Source organism: Suncus etruscus, chromosome 12 (genome assembly GCF_024139225.1).
Source record: "Suncus etruscus isolate mSunEtr1 chromosome 12, mSunEtr1.pri.cur, whole genome shotgun sequence".
Classification (NCBI taxonomy): Eukaryota; Metazoa; Chordata; class Mammalia; order Eulipotyphla; family Soricidae; genus Suncus; species Suncus etruscus.
Genome location: NC_064859.1, coordinates 40369210 through 40383550, shown reverse-complemented (window position 1 = coordinate 40383550; position 14341 = coordinate 40369210). Strand labels below are relative to the sequence as shown.

General features: G+C 39.7%; 1 protein-coding gene and 1 non-coding gene across 7 annotated transcripts in view; both read left to right on the top strand.

Moving 5' to 3' along the window:
- The window catches only part of INPP4A (inositol polyphosphate-4-phosphatase type I A), a 139025-nt gene that overhangs the window by 59648 nt on the left and 65036 nt on the right, over positions 1-14341 (top strand). For all 6 annotated transcript variants that reach the window (XM_049784774.1, XM_049784773.1, XM_049784772.1 and 3 more), the window contains exons 2-4: positions 997-1067; positions 2276-2483; positions 2951-2995. In XM_049784774.1, the coding sequence (XP_049640731.1) occupies positions 2378-2483; positions 2951-2995 (151 nt within the window). In that variant the 5' untranslated portion in view covers positions 997-1067; positions 2276-2377. The remainder of the gene's footprint in view (positions 1-996; positions 1068-2275; positions 2484-2950; positions 2996-14341) is intronic.
- On the top strand, positions 9809-9915 carry LOC126025033 (U6 spliceosomal RNA). The gene has a single exon (XR_007501084.1). It is a non-coding gene; the product is annotated as a U6 spliceosomal RNA (small nuclear RNA).

Below are 14341 nucleotides of genomic sequence, written 5' to 3'. Positions count from 1 at the left end.
AGAGGTGTTTGCTGAACTTTTCCAATTCCCTGCGGAGTTTTTCACTGTAACCACACTGGATTGGCACATTTAACATTGCCCGAGACACAGAAAAGCAGAGCCTGAGAGGGGCAACAACTGCCTCCAGAGTGTTCAGAGACTAGAACTCATAAGTAAATTTTTCTTCATTTCCTTAAACACTTCTCAGCTACCAGAGCGATAGCGCAGCAGTAGGGCATTTCCCTTGCACATGGCTGACCCAGGACAGACCTTGGTTCGATCCCTGGAGTCCCATATGGTCCCCAAGCCAGGAGCAATTTCTGAGCATATAGCCAGGAGTAACCCCTGAGAGTCACAAGGTGTGGCCTAAAAAACAACGTCTCAGCTACCTAGTAGGCTTTTAAGAGCTACTCTAAAATCCACTGGATTGCCCCTGGAGAGGGGGAATTGCAATGCCTATTTCCTGTTTTTCATTCTTTCAGGTTTAAGCAGAACTTTGGCTTTGTTTTGGGAGGGGGGGGGGCGCTATAACACCAGCAATGCTTGGGGCACCTTAGTGTTCAGGGGTTATTCCCAGAAGTATTTATATGATGTCAGAGATCATACCTGGGCCTCCTACTCCAGTCAGTTTATTGAGCAGAAATTTTCTTTTGTTTTGTTTTGGTTTGTGTCTATGTCTTGTGGTACTCAGGGATTACTCCTGGTTCTGCACTCAGAAATTACTCCTGGCAGCCTGGCTTTGGGGGACCATATGGAATACTGGGGATTGCACCTGGGCCAGTCATGTGCAATGCAAATACCCTACCTGCTGTACCTGCTCACCCTGCTTCAGTGCTGATAGAGCAGAACTTTTGTTTTCCAGCCAAAATATGGATTGGTTTGTGGAAATCAAAGGAATATGTAGTGACTCTTCGCTTTCTCATACTTCTACACAATGGAATTACAATGTATGCATTATAATGTGTATTCTTGGGAACTTCACATCTGACCTGCTTATTTGTAAATTTCTATTTTTAGATGATGGATTTGGCTGTATTTCTATGAAGACAAGTCATGTGTTTTTACTGCTTCCAAAATCAGTATGTCCAGTAAGTTGCTGAGAGAATTCACCCTGAAGTGGAAGTTCAGGCCCTTTGAACACTGGGATCTTGATAGATTTGGGAGGGATAGCAGTACCTGTGTAGATGCAGACTGTTGTGAGGGATGTTGAAGGTGGCCCATTGCTTGGTCTACAAATTATATAAACTTATAAAGAGTGGTCAAGAGATATACACCTAGAGACAACAGAACTAGTGTGCATTGGATTAGGAAAAGTGAAAGTCATTTATTCAGCTGGTCTGAGGCATGATTGCAATTTATAGACCATGCTGGATTATCTGTGTGATTTAATTTCTGGGGGCACTTTCATTGTCTTTTGTTTCATCAGCACCACCTTGCCCACTGTAGTCACTCAGAATCTTTGTAGGAAAGAAGGCCCAAAACCAGACAGGTGAATTTCTGTCTGTTGGCAAGAAAGAGCATATTGGAAACACGTGCCTTTCTTTAGTCAGTGTTCTGCTATGCTTTTGTGGCTAATGGATGGCATATTTCATGTGTTCTACTCTTTCTGCAGAAATTGTAAAGAATTGATTTACAAGTATAAAGATTCTGTATTTGCCAGTGAAAAACCATAATAAAGCAAACAGTTTCTCAGATCTCCTAATTGATTATTATATTTCAACTGGCATTTAATGTGATATGTATTCATTTAAACAAAGATTATTTTGTGGAGAGATAGAGTAGCCAGGTAAGACACTTACTTGCACTGTAAAATGCTAACCCAGATTCAATCCGATACACTCCATATGGTCGTCCCCCCAAGCCCTATCAAGAGAGATCCCTGTGAGTCAAGAATAAGTCCTGAATATAGCTGTGTCTGAAGAACAAGAGAGGTGTTATTTTTTAATGGGCTACCATGGACTTGTGTGTGTGTGTGTGTATATGTGAGAGAGAGAGAGAGAGAGAGAGGGAGAGAGAGAGAGAGAGAGAGAGAGAGAGAGAGAGAGAGAGAGAGAGAGAGAGAGAGAGAAGGAAGGCAAGGGAAGGGAAGGGAAGGGAAGAAAAAGAGGGGGAGGAAAGAGAAGGGAAAGGAATATTTAGAGCACACCAGAAGCATGATTAAAAGCTGTGGTTCTTGCGCAAGAACTCAGCTTCACTAATATATGTTAGGTCACATATGTCTTCACAAGAGCACATTGTCGAAGGTTACCATTCTCACATTTCTTATCTTTTTTTTTTTTTTTTAACAATTTCATAGGACTATTGCCACCTTAGGGGATTAGGACTTGGTGACAACACTTTCCAGATATCCAGTGTGGTCTGACCCAGGAACAGGAAGCACATTATCACCAATGACATCATGACAGCAAGAGAGCCCAGTCCTCGCCATGGCAGCAAGGCCCGGGCAATGCAACGGGCTTCCACCATTGATGTGACCTCAGACCTGCTTGGCCTCTCTCTGACTGGTGAGTTTCACAGGATCCTGTTGTAGTGAACCTGCCTCCATTGGCACTGAATAAACAACTAAAATGATCTTTATGTGGCTGCCTCAGGCTGGAGGATAGCCTGGTTTGATATCCAAGATTAGAGCATGAAAATCCAGGAAGTCAGAAACCTCATTACTGACTGGTTCCATCCACGGATTATTTAAGGGTTTATTAGCCAGTCAAAAATGTGAAAATGCTGTAGTGCTGTGCATCCTTGTACCTGGCTGTGCTAGACATGCATAGGCTAACCTCAGGAAAGGAGAGTCCAGTCTTGTGGACACAAGATTTTAAACAATTTTCAAAAGAAAAATGTTGATAAAAAGGAAAAAATTGCTTCTTGAAATAGTTTTGGAGGATAAAAGATTGTCTTTTAATACTAAAAGCAAGGACATTTATTGAGGATATAATTTTAAAACCTTTTTAAATAAAATTTATTTTTTATTTAGGAAATATACAAGATCCAGATGAGCCCATTTTAGAATTCAGCTTAGGTAAGTGAATTTTTTGGTTGTGATGGGATGGGGCATCGGGGCCATAATCAAATGTGCACAGAGATTATTTCTTGTATTCTTCTCAGAAGTGACCCCTAAAAGTGCTCAGGAGATAATTTATGTGGTGCCAGTGATTCAAACCAGGATGTCTTACTGCCTACACTTTATCTCTGGTCCTAATTTTTTAGTCTATATTGCATAGAAACAAAACCACTGTCAAATAAAATGTACATCAGGGATGCAAGGATGATTCAACATATGACATATTGGTTTTTGTAATTACCATATCAACAAAAGGAAAGATTAAAAACACACAATTCCATCAGTAAATTCAGGGAAAGAAGACTCTTGCCAAAGTCCAACATTTACTCATGATTTAAGAAAACACCCAATAAAATAGGAATAGAAGAGAGACTGAATCTTCACAAGGATGATGGAGAGAAAGGGCACAGATTGACTTCAGGGTAGAGGTACAGGGTATGGAGAGGTCCTATAGTGAGCCTGCCTGGCACGTGCCTGATGTGGACTTGATCCCCAGCACCCTTTATGTTTGCCTAAGCCATCAGGAGCCTGCCTTGAGCACAGATCCAAGAGTAAACTCTGAGCATCCCTGAACATTCTGGACATGGCCCAAAAACAAAACATTTAAAAAGGTATGCTAAAAACATATCAAAGAACATCATCTAAGGAAATTTAAATATAATAAGCAGTATTTAGAACTAAATAAAAGTAGAAAGATATTTAAGGAAATATCCCAGAAAGTAAATATTTTCTGGCAAAAAAATTTTTTGAAAAAATGGTGAGAAATAACAAATTCAGATTTTATTTAAGAGATTCAACATTTAGAAGAGTAAGTAACAGTATAAGAGATAAATTTATCAGGATAGGGTCTGTCAGAGAGATAGTACAGAAGTTATGGCACTTGCCTTACAAGTGGCTATAGCTGTAAACATGTTTCAAGTCCCAGCATCATATATGACCCTAAACACTGCCAGGCTTTGCTCCTGAGCAGGAAGCCAGGCCTGTCCCTTAAGTATTGCTGCATGTGTCCTCATATCCACAGCCACAAATCACTGTCTTCAAATTACCAAGAAATAATACTAGAATTTTCTCCAAACTGAAAATTGTGTTTCAAAGTTAAGAATGCTTACCAAGCTGGATTCCCTGCTTGGGACATCAGGCGGGGAAAAGACACGAATCTAAGCCTGCGCAGAGGGGCCCAACTGTGAGTGTGAACTGTAAATATCTGTCTACTGTCCTCTTGTGTGAAACTCTTGGGAGTGGGGCAAAAGAGCTCCATCAGAGCACGGCCGCTCCGCTTCGCTACGCGGCCGTGCGCTCCTTCTAAGAAAAGAACACCATTGCAACAATATGAAAAAATCACAATAAGAACTGTGCTATATCAGAGAAGCAAGCATTTCTCTCTGAACTGTCTTCTCTGTTGCATGCTCGGGCCTAAGATTTGACCCAGTGTGAGGCTTCATCCACGGAGGACTCCCCTCCCTTAGAGGCAAGTCAGCCCATCCAGAAAGGGAGGAGCCAGAGGAGTGTGCTGCCTACATCATATAGACAATGAATACCACCACAACACGTAGAAAAACCCACAATACAAGTGTGACAATGGGGAAACAACGCAGGCCAGCATCAGACATAGAGAATGAAGATGACAATTCTGAGGACCAGATAATGACTGAACAACTAATCAACCTCTCAGATAAGGACTTTAGACTAGCAATATGGAAGGTGCTCAACAGACTCCAAGAAACCATGGATCGAGTTGAACAGAACACTAATAAGAACCAAGAAAATATGAAGGCAGAAATGACAAAACTCCAAACTGAAATAACATGTCAACTAACAGGACTGAAAAAGTCAGTAAACGAAGTGAATGACAAAATGGATAAGCTCTGGGACAGGGTATCAGAAGCTGAGAATAGACTTGGTGCTGTGGAAGATGAGATACATAACAATTCCATACAGCAGGAGAGATTGGACAAAAAACTTAAAGCAAATGAGCAGACAACGGAAAAATTAGTCAAAGAATGGGAACAGATGAAAATAGAAGTCTATGATAAGATCAACAGAAACAACTTAAGAATCATTGGCGTCCCAGAGACCCAGGAAGAAAATTCCCAGGAAGAATCAATGGTCAAGAACATCATTAAAGAGAAACTTCCAGAGCTAAAGAATATAGGTGATCAAATCCTGCATGCTCGAAGAGTACCAACCAAAAGAGACCCCAGAAAAACCACCCCAAGACACATCCTAGTCACAATGACAAATCCCACAGATAGAGACAGAATTCTGAAAACAGCAAGATCAAAAGGGGAAATTACACTCAAGCAAGCATCCTTGAGATTTACAGCAGACCTGTCACCAGAAACACTCAATGCCAGAAAGCAGTGGTGGGATATTGTGACAAGACTGAATGAAATGAATGCTTCACCCAGAATACTATACCCAGCAAAACTCACTTTCCGGTTTGACGGAAGAATACATGGTTTCACTGACAAAAAGCAGCTCAGAAACTTTACAGACACAAAACCAGTCTTAAAAGAAAAACTGAAAGACCTAATTTAAGACAAGACTAACCAAAAGACACCAAATTTCGATATAAAGATGGCATTAAATCCCAGGACAATTCTTTCTCTCAACGTCAATGGTCTAAATGCACCAGTCAAGAGACACAGAGTGGCTAAATGGATCAAAAAACTCAATCCAACCTTCTGCTGCCTACAAGAAACACACCTGAATAGTCAGAACAAACATAGACTCAAAATAAAAGGCTGGAGAAAAATCATCCAAGCAAACAACACCCATAAAAAAGCTGGAGTGGCCATACTAATATCAGATAATGCAAACTTTATACTCAGGAAGGTTGTAAGGGACAAAGATGGACATTTTATATTAATCAAGGGGTATATAGAGCAGGAAGAATTCACTCTCCTAAACATATACGCACCAAATGAGGGGCCAGCAAAATATTTAATACAACTGTTGACAAATCTGAAAAATAATATCAATAACAACACAATAATTGTGGGGGACCTTAACACGGCTTTGTCAACACTGGATAGGTCAACCAGACTGAAACCCAACAAGAATATACTAGACCTGAGGAGAGAAATGGAAGAAAGAGGCCTAGTGGATATATATAGGACACTCCACCCCCAGAAACCTGGATACACATTCTTCTCCAATGTACATGGGACATTCTCCAGGATAGACTACATGCTGGCACATAAAACATATCTCCATAATATCAAGAGGATAGAAATTTTGCAGACTACCTTTGCTGACCACAAGGCTCTGAAATTATTTGTGAATTCCAAAGGGACTCAGAAGAAAAACATTAACACCTGGAAGTTAAACAGCCTCATACTCAATAACCAGTGGGTCCGAGATGAAATCAAGGAGGAAATCAAAAGGTTCCTGGAAACAAATGACAATAAAGACACAAACTATCAGAACTTATGGGACACAGCAAAAGCAGTACTGAGAGGAAAATTTATAGCTTTGCAAGCACACATCAGGAAGGAAGAAGGAGCTTACCTGAGTAGCTTAATGACACAGCTAATAGAACTAGAAAGTGCTCAACAAAAGGACCCAAAAATAGGAAGACAGAAGGAAATAACAAAGCTGAGAGCAGAAATCAATGAAGTGGAAACCCAAAAAACAATCCGAAAGATCAACGAAAGCAGAAGTTGGTTCTTTGAAAAAATAAACAAGATTGATAGACCACTGGCAAACCTAACAAAGAAAGAGAGAGAGAGAAACTTGATAACTCGTATTAGGAATGAAAAAGGAGAGATCACTACTGATATGACAGAGATTCAAAGGGTAATCAGAAACTACTTTGAGAAACTCTACGCCACTAAAAATGAGAACCTGGAAGAAATGGATAAATTCTTGGACTCTTATAATCTTCCACGGTTGAAGGAAGAGGATGTAGCATATCTAAACACCCCCATCACCATTGATGAAATCTAAACGGTAATCAAAGGTCTGCCGAAAAACAAAAGCCCAGGCCCAGATGGATTCACTAATGAATTCTTTCAAACTTTCCAAGAGGAACTACTACCAATCCTGGCAAGACTCTTTCATGAAATTGAACAAACGGAAACACTTCCAAATAGCTTTTATGAAGCCAACATCACCTTGATACCTAAACCAGACAGAGATGCTACAAAAAAAGAAAATTACAGACCAATATCGCTGATGAATGCCGATGCAAAGATCTTCAACAAAATCCTGGCAAATAGGATTCAATGCCTCATTAAGAAGATCATCCACTACGATCAAGTAGGTTTCATCCCAGGAATGCAAGGCTGGTTTAACATCCGTAAATCCATCAACATCATACACAACATCAATAACAAGAAAAATAAAAACCACATGATCATATCAATAGATGCAGAGAAAGCATTTGATAAGGTCCAACACCCATTCTTGATCAAAACTCTCAGCAAGATGGGAATGGAAGGAACCTTTCTCAATCTAGTTGAAGCCATCTACCACAAGCCAATGGCAAATATTATCCTCAACGGAGAAAAACTAAAAGCCTTCCCTCTAAATTCTGGTACAAGACAAGGCTGTCCTCTCTCACCACTCCTATTCAACATAGCACTGGAAGTACTTGCTATAGCGATTAGGCAAGAAAAAGATATCAAGGGAATTCAGATAGGAAAGGAAGAAGTCAAGCTCTCACTGTTTGCAGATGACATGATACTCTACTTAGAAAACCCTAAAGACTCTACCAAAAAGCTTCTAGAAACAATAGACTCATATAGCAAGGTGGCAGGCTACAAAATTAACACACAAAAATCAATGGCCTTTCTATACACCAATAGCAATAAGGAAGAAATGGACATTAAGAAAACAATCCCATTCACAATAGTGCCACACAAACTCAAATATCTTGGAATCAACTTGACTAAAAATGTGAAGGACCTATACAAAGAAAACTATAAAACTCTGCTCCAAGAAATAAGAGAGGACACGCGGAAATGGAAACACATACCCTGCTCGTGGATTGGCAGGATTAACATCATCAAAATGGCAATACTCCCCAAGGCATTATACAGATTTAATGCTATCCCTCTAAAGATACCCATGACATTCTTCAAAGAAGTGGATCAGGCACTTTTGAAATTCATTTGGAACAATAAACACCCTAGAATAGCTAAAGCAATCATTGGGAAAAAGAATATGGGAGGAATTACTTTCCCCAACTTTAAACTGTACTACAAAGCAATAGTTATCAAAACAGCATGGTATTGGAATAAGGACAGGCCCTCAGACCAGTGGAATAGACTTGAATACTCAGAAAATGTTCCCCAGACATACAACCACCTAATTTTCGATAAAGGAGCAGGAAACCCTAAATGGAGCAGGGAAAGCCTCTTCAACAAGTGGTGTTGGCACAATTGGATAGCCGCTTGCAAAAAATTGAACGTAGACCCCCAGCTATCATCATGCACGAAGGTGAAATCCAAATGGATTAAAGACCTCGATATCAGCCCCAAAACCATAAGATATATAGAACAGCACATAGGCAAGACACTCCAGGACATTACAGGCATCTTCAAGGAGGAAACTGCACTCTCCAAGCAAGTGAAAGCAGAGATTAACAGATGGGAATATATTAAGCTGAGAAGCTTCTGCACCTCAAAGGAAATAGTGCCCAGGATACAAGAGCCACCCACTGAGTGGGAGAAACTATTCACCCAATACCCATCAGATAAGGGGCTAATCTCCAAAATATACAAGGCACTGACAGAACTTTACAAGAAAAAAACATCTAATCCCATCAAAAAATGGGGAGAAGAAATGAACAGACACTTTGACAAAGAAGAAATACAATTGGCCAAAAGACACATGAAAAAATGCTCCACATCACTAATCATCAGGGAGATGCAAATCAAAACAACGATGAGATACCACCTCACACCACAGAGAATGGCACACATCACAAAGAATGAGAACAAACAGTGTTGGCGGGGATGTGGAAAGAAAGGAACTCTTATCCACTGCTGGTGGGAATGCCGTCTAGTTCAACCTTTATGGAAAGCGATATGGAGATTCCTTCAAAAACTGGAAATCGAGCTTCCATATGATCCAGCTATACCACTCCTAGGAATATACCCTAGGAACACAAAAATACAGTACAAAAACCCCTTCCTTACACCTATATTCATTGCAGCACTATTTACCATAGCAAGACTCTGGAAACAACCAAGATGCCCTTCAACAGATGAATGGCTAAAGAAACTGTGGTACATATACACAATGGAATATTATGCAGCTGTCAGGAGAGATGAAGTCATGAAATTTTCCTATACATGGATGTATACGGAATCTATTATGCTGAGTGAAATAAGTCAGAGAGAGAGAGAAAAACGCAGAATGGTCTCACTCATCTATGGGTTTTAAGAGAAATGAAAGACATTCTTGCAATAATAATTTCCAGACACAAAAGTGAAAAGAGCTGGATGTTCCAGCTCACCATAGGAAGCTCACCACAAAGAGTGATGAGTTTAGTTAGAGAAATAACTACATTTTGAATTTTCCTTATAATGAGAATGTATGAGGGAAATGGAGAGCCTGTTTAGAGTACAGGCGGGGGTTGGGTGGGTAGGAGGGAGACTTGGACATTGGTGATGGGAATGTTGCACTGGTGATGGGTGGTGTTCTTTACATGACTGAAACCCAAAAACAATCATGTATGTAATCAAGGTGTTTAAATAAAAAAATAAAAATAAAAATAAAAGAAATGCAAATCGAAGATGAAAAAAAAAAAAGAATGCTTACCAAGTGCTCGCTTCAGCAGCACATATACTAAAATTGGAACGATACAGAGAAGATTAGCATGGCCCTTGCGCAAGGATGACACGCAAATTTGTGAAGCGTTCCATGTTTTTTTGGTACCCTTCCCCCCTTAAAAGTAGAATGCTTACCAAGAAAGATCCTTTAAGGATCAGGAATATAACTAGCACAGAGATTCTCGACAACCTTGGAAACAGTTTTGTGAGATGACAATTTTAGTCTGAGTGGGCAAGTTTGTCCAGTCTATACTCTGGTCAGCTGGGCTATTAGTCAGATGTAAGGGGAGAAAGAAATCGGTATCATCAATAGTGCCAAATAGATTTAATTATTTTTTTTGGTCTGGAAATGAGTGAAAGGGAAGAGGGGATAAACTGGGACAGAGGAAAGCAGGGGACCAACTAATATGGGTCAACATAGGAGAGAAGGGGAGATGCTTCCTTTAGCTCATTATAATGTTCAGCAATGTAAAAATGTAGATTTAATAAAAACTAAACTATACTGATTAGTATAGAGAGAGGATAGCAGTGTTGATATAATTGAGTTAAAAACCTTTTCCTGTGGGGACAGGAGTCAAGGGAATCAGGTACATTGGTGGTGTTAAGGAAGAACAGAACTAAAAAATAATTTATAGTCTGGGTCACATTGTTCTCCAAACCAATTATTATCTACCAGTTAACTAGTACCAATATTAAGATGAACAGATCTGACAATATAGCCTTGTAATAGCCTATAATCATTTAGTCAGCATTTTTTTTCAGAATTCAATAGTATTTTAGCTGTCATTAAAAAAAAAAGGGAGATACCACCTCACACCCCAGAGAATGGCACACATCACAAAGAATGAGAATAAACAGTGTTGGCGGGGATGTGGAGAGAAAGGAACTCTTATCCACTGCTGGTGGGAATGCTGTCTAGTTCAACCTTTATGGAAAGCGATATGGAGATTCCTCCAAAAACTGGAAATCGAGCTCCCATACGATCCAGCTATACCACTCCTAGGAATATACCCTAGGAACACAAAAATACAATACAAAAACCCCTTCCTTACACCTATATTCATTGCAGCTCTATTTACCATAGCAAGACTCTGGAAACAACCAAGATGCCCTTCAACAGACGAATGGCTAAAGAAACTGTGGTACATATACACAATGGAATATTATGCAGCTGTCAGGAGAGATGAAGTCATGAAATTTTCCTATACATGGATGTACATGGAATCTATTATGCTGAGTGAAATAAGTCAGAGAGAGAGAGAAAAACGCAGAATGGTCTCACTCATCTATGGGTTTTAAGAAAAATGAAAGACACCCTTGTAATAATAATTTTCAGACACAAAAGAGAAAAGAGCTGGAAGTTCCAGCTCACCTCAGGAAGCTCACCACAAAGAGTGATGAGTTTAGTTAGAGAAATAACTACATTTTGAACTGTCCTAATATTGAGAATGTATGAGGGAAATGTAGAGCCTGTTTAGGGTACAGGCGGGGGTTGGGGGGGGAGGAGGGAGATTTGGGACTTGGGTGATGGGAATGTTGCACTGGTGATGGGTGGTGTTCCTTTTATGACTGAAACCCAAACACAATCATGTATGTAATCAAGGTGTTTAAATAAAAAAAATTAAAAAAAAAAGGGAAGAACAGAACAAAATATCCAAACCAGAGAGTTAACAAGACTGAAATATTAAGACCCAAACTTTAGCAAACAAATTTTGGTTTCTGAGAAGCCACTGGCTCAAGGACATTTCCTGATATGTGACTGCTGGGAGCCATTTTTTAGACTCCACAAGATCAAATCACAGGCTGAAGCTGTGCTCCAGATTTTACCCCACTCCTCACAGACTATTTCAAAAGACTTAAAGGGGACATATATATCTCCTTTGAATATTTCCTTTAGATGCATTTTCTTAATAGGTATAACCCTTATTGAATATCTTCTTATGTAGCAATAATTTCTCCCATTTGGGGGATGTTTAGTAGGGAATTCTAGTAGATAAGTTTTAGCGTTCACGTTAGAAGCAGGTTATGGGGATTGTTGGGCTTGTTACCTCTGCTCCCATACCCACCAGTAATACCTTGTGGCATTGTTCCTTTTTGCATAAGCACATTAAAATAGAGAAATATTACATGTGCAAACAAGTTATTATCTAATAGAGATAGGAACATATGCTGGAGAAATAACACTGCGGTAGAGCATTTGCCTTGCACATAGCCAACTCTGGACGGACCCAGGTTCAACCCAAGTGTTGACCCAGCATCCTAAATGGTCCCCCAAGCCTGTCAAGAGAAATTTCTGAGCAAAGAGCCAGGAGTAACCCCTGAGTGCTGACAGGTGTGACCCAAAAACAAACAGAGAGAGAGAGAGAGAGAGAGAGAGAGAGAGAGAGAGAGAGAGAGAGAGAGAGAGATAGGAACACATAAATTTTATACTGCATGGTGACTTGGCTTAGGCTTCAGAAGATCCAACATTGACGCCTGAACCTTGGATCCCATCTATGAAAAGAACCATGGTTTTCTTTACCATTATTAGAAATCAAACTTCTACCAGGGAAGTCCTTACTGCTGCCCTGGCATTGACTTACTCCAGAAGGGTTTATAGAACTTGGTATACAGCACTTGGTAACAGCACAACCTGCTTTCAGGTCAGGGTTCTTTGCATTGTCACCTAATAGTGAGATGAAACCAGTCACCCTGACTTTGACATAGGATCTGTACAGAAACTAGGATCCCTACCTATATAAACCTGACAACAATAACCATTATTGTGAAGAGCTTTGGGGAAAGACTTTGGGGTTGGACTTCAGGCCTAGAGCCTGAAGTTGGTCTTAGGCCAGAATACTTAATGGATAAGGTCTTCCTGTTTTTAGACCAAAGGTTTTTCCTTTCTATTTCTCCCATATTTTGCTGTGCCTATGCAAATAACAACTACTACACACATACCTTTTAATTGTATATTTTTATCTCTTATCTTTAAAAAAAAAGAGCTTACAAAACCTTTTGGCTTTGTATTAGTGACTATTGGAGATACAATAATTTTCACAAATATACTTGCTACTGAACTGTTTCTTTTTTCTTCTTTTTCATTTTATGTTATTTTTCTTTCTATTTTCTTTCTATTTTTCAATACCTTGTCTTTCTATCATCTTGAAACATGTATTAGGATCACTTATGTAAACTATGTGATGCACTTTTTTTTTTGGTTTTTGGTTTTCGGCCACACCCGTTTGATGCTCAGGGGTTACTCCTGGCTATGCGCTCAGAAGTCACTCCTGGCTTGGGGGGGACCATATGGGATGCTGGGGGATCGAACCACGGTCTGTCCTACGCTAGCACTTTCAAGGCAGACAGCTTACCTATAGCGCCACCTTCCCAGCCCCATGATGCATTTTCTTTAAATAAAAAATAATTTAAAAAAACAATAAGAAAAATAAGTGCTGGTGGGGATTTGGGGAGAATGTGTTGGTAGGAATGTGTTCTAGTCAAGCCTTTATGGAAAACAGTATGGAAATTCCTCAAAAAATTGGAAATTGAGCTCCTATACGATCCAGCTATATCTAGGGATATGCCCCAGGAACACAAAAACACAACACAAAAATGCCTCTGCACACCTATTTTTATTGCAGCACTATTTACAATAACCAGAATCTAGAAACAACCAGGTGCCCAACAATACATGAATGACTAAAGAAACTGGTATGTACACAATGGAATACTATGCAGCCATCAGGAGAGATGAAGTCATGAAAGTTTCCTATATATGAATGGACTATTATGCTAAGTGAAATAAGTCAGAGGGAGAGAAATAGACACAGAATAATTTCACTCATCTGTGAGATTAAGAAAAATAAAATTCAGTATTATAATAATGCATAGAGACAGTAGAGATGAGGCCTAGAAAGACTGGCCCATGATCTGAAGCTTACCACAAAGAGACATGAGTGCAGTTAGAGAAATAACTACACTAAAAACTATTATAACCATGGTAATGAGTGAGAGAAGTTCAGTACCTGCCTCAAATACAGCTAGGGGGTGGGGGAGGAAGAAGATGGGAGCATTGGTGGTGGGAATGTTGCACAGGTGAAAGGGAGTGTTCTTTTTATGATTAATGCCCAACTGCAAACATGTTTGTAATTTTGAAGAATAAAATACACACACATACACACACACACACACACAAACACACACACACACGCCAGAGTGTCAGGTCCGTTCATTGGTTCTGCACTACCAAAGAAGAATATATCTCCTTGTTTGTTCATTTTATTGGTAGAATTGAGTTCTTTGTGGTTTTAGGACTGAGATTCACTGTTGTTTGCTCAAGCTAACACTTGAGGCTAGTGTTCAGTTTTTAGAGTCACTTACTTTCCTTGACTCGTGTTCTGCTTTAGTTTCAAAGCCAGCATGCCTTTCATGTCTCAGTCTCTCCTGCTTCTTTCTCCAGTGTTTACATTTTTCTGCCTTGTTTCCCCACCTTCTATCTTTAATTTGTGATTAAATCAAACCCACCCATATAAACAGGAATAAT